The sequence below is a fragment of the Gracilinanus agilis genome, chromosome 5, assembly GCF_016433145.1.
Source record: "Gracilinanus agilis isolate LMUSP501 chromosome 5, AgileGrace, whole genome shotgun sequence".
Taxonomy (NCBI): Eukaryota; Metazoa; Chordata; class Mammalia; order Didelphimorphia; family Didelphidae; genus Gracilinanus; species Gracilinanus agilis.
The window spans coordinates 293,910,774-293,916,200 of record NC_058134.1 but is presented as its reverse complement, the minus strand read 5'-3'; the positions used below and the strand labels follow the sequence as shown (position 1 = coordinate 293,916,200).

General features: G+C 54.7%; 1 protein-coding gene across 1 annotated transcript; it reads right to left on the bottom strand.

The window, feature by feature from the left end:
* Positions 1 to 2,187: 2,187 nt before the first annotated feature.
* Positions 2,188 to 5,108, bottom strand: DDN (dendrin). Its single transcript, XM_044679261.1, has 2 exons — positions 4,900 to 5,108; positions 2,188 to 4,439 (listed from the first exon to the last, which is right to left on the bottom strand). The coding sequence occupies exons 1-2, from the start codon at positions 5,106 to 5,108 to the stop codon at positions 2,462 to 2,464; spliced, it is 2,187 nt and encodes a 728-aa protein (XP_044535196.1). The 3' UTR covers positions 2,188 to 2,461.
* Between the last annotated feature and the right edge of the window lie 319 nt (positions 5,109 to 5,427).

The following is a 5,427-nucleotide window of genomic DNA, read 5'->3' as shown; positions in this document are numbered from 1 at the left end:
CTCTAATTATTTTCTGTTGTTACAACTTAATTACCCCATCTTCTTAAAAGACAAAAAAACAACCTTTTTAGTATCAATTCTAAGGCAGAAGAGGAGTAAAGATAAGGTAATTGGGGTTAAGTGACTTGCCCCAGAGCCACACTGCTAGGAAGTGTCTGAGGCTAGATTTGAACCCAAGTCTTCCTGACTCCACTTTATACACTGTGCTACCTAGTTGCCCCTCTTTTGTTTATACATTTTTAATGGCATTATTTAATAGCTGTGTGATTTTAGAATAAATGAACCAGTGGTCACATAGTTAGCAAATAACAGCCAGTATTTAAACCTCTCTTCTTTTTCTGCTATAGTACCCAGAGAAGCAGGCAGTGTGAACGAGCCAAGTAAAAGAGAGCAGAAGTCTGACCAGCTTTGTGACCCTTACCAGACTTCTACCCACCTGAAGGGTCAGAGAAGAAATGAAACTGGTTTTTCTGCTTGGATTTCTTTCACTGGAATAGTTACTGGGGAGTTTGGGAATGGAAGGCTCTATGATTATGGCTGACCTAGATTATAAAGGGCCAGCTTTGTGCGTAGTAGGTGCTCAATATGCATCTGTTGATCGATTGGAATTGTTGGTGGCCCCAAACCAGACTGAATCTGGTTTGAGACTTAATGAAGAGAGATTCTTCGATACAAGTGTGCCCCCCTGTGACCACATAAAATAACACAATTTAACTGACTGACCCACTCCATCTTAACCAACTTTCTCCCTTCCCAGCTGCCCTAAGAGTAATGTCACAGGGTTCACTTTCGAATTTCCTCCTGGCATGAAACTTCATCATGGGAGGAATGTGGAAACCACAGATTAAGTGAAGTACTCAGGGAAGAGAGGGGGATAAGTGTTAGGGTTACAGATTAGGGCTTTAGCCTTCTGGGGCCCAAAATAATTTAAGCACAAGTTCTGGAAGATGGTATTCCCCAACCAGGCCAATGCTGCCTTATTATTTCCTTTACAGCTCTTGACAATGAAAGTCAGGGTCATTGATAGCCCAGATCCAGTCATCTCTGCTCTATTCTATGGAGTAGTCATGGCACAGCCACCAAGATGGCAGATGATTTGATTGGGGCTAGAGATCTTCACTTCCTCATTTCCCCCATTTGTTTAAAGGGCAAAGCCATACTTCCAGTCATCCAAGCTGGCAACCTTGGAGTCCTCCTGCACTCCTCACTTTCCCTCAGTCCCTCACATACCCAGTCAGTTGCAAAGCCTTGGCTGTTCTACCTCCACAGCTCTCTTGTCCAGCCCAAGCTCCTCTGTTTCCAAAACCACCTCTCATCACCTTTCAGCCTACTGATGGACTCTTAAGAATCTGTCTCCCTTCTCCAGCTCTACAGAGCTGCAAAAATGATATTCCTAAAGCACTGGTCTTACCCTGAAGTCATCCGTGGCTAGGTCCTAGCAATCAAACATTTATTTAACATCTACTGTGTGCTATGTATTTGAGATGCAAAGACAACAATGAAAGACTTCTTGCTTTCAAAGAATATTCTACTGGAGAGGAAACATGCATTTATTAAGCACCTATTTTGTGCCAGGCACTATACTGAGCACTTTACAGATATTTCACTGGATCCCCACATCCACTTTCTGAGGTGCAATTGAGCAAATAGAGATTAAGGGGTTCACCCAGAAAGCTGGATTGTTATGTGAGAGATCCAAGCGGTCAATTTGGCTTAGGTCTAACTCAACTATCTCCATACATGCATAGCATTCCATCACCTACCTTGGTATGGCTAACCTCATCTCTTGGGGCAGCAACATTCACCTCAAGGGCCAGATCTTACCTATGATCTTACTTCCTCAAAAATGGTCATGTCACATATATGTCACCTAAATTTTTTAAAATAACCCTTACCTTCCACCTTAGAATCAGTACTATGTATTGGTTCCAAGGCAGAAGAATGGTAAGGGCTAGGCAAGGGGGTTAAGTGACTTGCCCAGGGTCCCACAGCTAGGAAGTGTCTGAGGCCACATTTGAACCTAGGACCTCCTGACTCTAGGCCTGGCTCTCCATCCACTGAGCCACCCAGCTGCCCCCTCATCTGCTAATTTATGTATATGTCATCACCCCCACCCTGCTCCCACCACCTACTCACAGTAGTGTGTGAATTTCGGCTTCAAAACCAAATAAAACCAACAAACTGGGCTTTGTTTCCTAAGCCCTTTAATTAATTTATATTGGTACTGAATTGGTCCAGACAAATGATTCCGCTCCCTCCAACTCCTTAACTCAAAAAAGAAACCCATAAAAGCTCCAATGGCTTTGTTCCTCTGGTTCCACTGTGGGGACCTCCAGCTTGGGGTGCACGGAGGGATAAGGTTAAAGAAGAAGAAAGGGAGAGGAGAGGGAATTCTGTCAGAGGAAAGGGGGTGGTGAGGGCGAACTGAGGAGGATGGGACCAAGTCTGAGGTCCAGGAAACCTATGGCGGAGGGTGATCTCCTCCCTGCTTTCCCTGAGCGGAACCCTCGGCCCGGAATAGCGCCTCCTCGGTCTGGCAGATCACATCCAGGATCTCCCGGATACAGTCTCGCAGCTCCCCGGCCCTACGCCCAGCCTCGCCCGGGCCTCCTGGGGTCCCAGGTGTGTCTCGGCCTCCTGGCAGGCTTCGCTCAGGCTGCCTGGAGGCAACCGAGGCTTCTGTGTCGCTTCCTTCAGAGGAGCCGCTCCGGGCGCCGCTCTCGGGGGCTTCATCCGAGTCCGAGTCAGGGGCTGTATGGCGGCGGATGCGGGACACGGCCTCCCGCAGGGCCCCGGCGTATGGCCCTGGGTCTGGCCCCCAGCCTCTGCTCACCGGCCGCTGGACTCTGGCGCCCTCTGCGCTCCTCGCCGCTGCCCCGCTGCTGGGCTCTGAGCTGCACTGACCCGGGGACGGGCCCAGGTCCAGCTCCTTGACTGGGAGCCCCAAGATGCGGGAGGCGCGTTCTTCCAGGGAGGGGTCCCCCGGCTCCCCAGCCTCCGCATTCTCCTCCCTCCATGCATCGGAGCGGCCTCTGCCGGGCTGCTGGGCTAGCCGGCTGCTCTGCAGCAGCTTCTGACACGGGGAGGGGAAGACCTGCCCCTCCTCTCCCTCCTCTTTCCGGGGAGTCTGGAGAGCCGGGGGATCCCCCCCATCCCGTGGCCCCGGGGAAGACAGGAGCTGCACGTGTTGGACCGGAGGAGTCGGGATGAACTGGGCCCGGATCACAACACACGTGGCGTCAATGACAAACACTCCATTTCCCCCAGCAGAGCTGCGGGGACTGCGGGGCACGGTGTGAGCCCGGTGGGTTTCCTGCCAGCCGTTCGGAAACTCGAAAGGCCCCGGGGACACAGCCCTCTTTCCCGGGGACTCTTTCTCTCTAAGGCCCCCAGGGGCCCAGGGTCTGGGAAGGGTTTGGCTCTGTAGGGCTGGCTGCTCTCCAGGGGAAGGGCTCCGGCTCTTTCGGGACCGACTCTGTTCTCCGGCTCGTTCTCCTTCGGAGGCGGCCCTGACAGGGAGCTTGGTTCTGGGTGTCGTTTGGGGTGTGCCAGAGGTTATGGACCCTGCTCTGGAGGTGTGGTTGGCCCCGGGCTGGGAACAGCTCTCGCTGCCGTTGCTCTCCGGACCTCCAGCAGAGACCCCTGGGACCCTGTCTGAAGTCTTCCTTCCAAGTCCCTCCCTCCCTCCCCAACCTGGGAACCCACCCAGGATGCCCCGGCCTTGCCGAATCCCCCAAGCCCCTAGGACGTCGCGGTAAATGCGGGGATCCAGTCTCTTCTTGGGACGTTCTTCTCCATCTTTTCCTTCTGGAGCAGGAGCCGTGGTGATCGGGGCGGTCAGCCGGGGAAGCTGAGGGGGCCGTTTGGCCCCCAAGGTTCGGTGGGGGCCCTCATAAGAAGGCGGAGCCACGTAGGGTGGAGGCCTGTCCCAGCGCCTCCTCGGGACCGGCCCGACCGCGCCTCTCAGGAGCAGGTGAGCTTCATAACTGGGAGGCCCAGAGGGCCGCCCCAGGCGGGGCCCCAATCGCGCAGCTGTCCCAAGCTCTCGCAGCGACTGCGTTGTTGGACGGGGCGGCCGGCAGGCCAGACCAGGGTGCTCTGGAAACCGAGGGACCTGACGGGCCTTGGGCTGGGCGGTCTTCGGGACAGGGACAGGTTCAGGGCGGGGCCCACCTCCACCCCGGGTTCGGCCCAGTGGACTCCGAGGTTCTGATCGGCAAAGACCTGGGGGGCTCCAGCTTCGACCCCCACCTCCCTTGCGCCGCTTTCTCTCTGTCTCTTTGGCCTCACGCTCCTGAGAGGCCGCCTTCCTTTTCTCTTGCTCCCGGGGGCGGATCTCGGGTGGATGCCCTGTTCCCCAGTTGGTTGCCTCTTGCAACACTCGGGGCATCCAAGCCCGACGAAGCAGCTGTTCTGGGGGCTTCTGGCCTAGCCCATATCTGGAACAATAAGCAGGAACCCAGGTGAGCTGCTAGAGAGACGGAGGGACAAGCAGAGGGAATCACGACGGAAATAGAGGGCAGCCATGTGAGTCCGGTAGAGTTAGATAGCCAGGTGGAGGGATGGAGTGGGGGTGGGGAACAGTAAACAAGGAATATTTTATTGTGGTAACTATTGGAGTTCTCTAGGTAGCTTTACAGGCTGCCTCCCTGCCACACTTTAATCGTGCAAGCCTCACACCATTTCCCCCTCAATTCCTTAATCCATGGCCATCTCTCGTTCTCCCCCTCCCCCTAGGGAGGTAACCCTGGGCCCACCTGGTCTGGGGGAGTGGGGAGGGCATCTAGACTTGAGCAATGGCATACGATTAGTGGCTAGTAGTGGAGAGGTCAGGACCTAAACCGCCCCTCCTTGTGCCCTTCTCCCAACCAGCTCTCCCAATTAAGCCCTCAGACTCACCTGCGGCTTGAAGGTTCCTGGGCCCAAGGACCCCCGGTAGGGTCCATAGGCTGGTGAGCAGGAGCCCAGCGACTGTAATGACAGGAGATGGTCTTCACTTCTATCACTAACAGCTTGGATTTCTGTATCCACAAGCAGCCGGCAGACTCTCCATCATGGGGCTTTCTAGGGCTGCCTGGCCCCTCGGAGAACAGCGGGCCATCCACCATCCTGTTCAGCCCCAACCCCAACCCCCCACCCACCCACCCCAAGAGCCCCTTCCTAGCTTAAGAAGCCTCTATCCACTGCGGAGCCGCGTACACAAAGACTGGGGACTATATATACCCGAGCACACGTGTGTCTCAGTGTGTGTGTATGTATGTGTGCGTGCATGTGACACGGGCAGTTGTTCTGTGTTGCTACTTCTCCCACACAGCACACGGCAGCCCTCCGTTGCCGACCTGGACACTCCCCACTTCCATTTCTCCCCCCAAACCCAAGTGAGACCAGTTGGAAAGTGGACAGTATTCTTCAACTAGGTACCAAAGG

Bases quoted from the DNA above. Each gene is read 5' to 3' on its own strand.
- DDN (XM_044679261.1), bottom strand. From the start codon at position 5,108: ATGGTGGATGGCCCGCTGTTCTCCGAGGGGCCAGGCAGCCCTAGAAAG. The intron at 4,440-4,899 runs GTGAGTCTGAGG...TTATTGTTCCAG, and splicing joins CAGGAACCTTCAAGCCGCAG to ATATGGGCTAGGCCAGAAGC.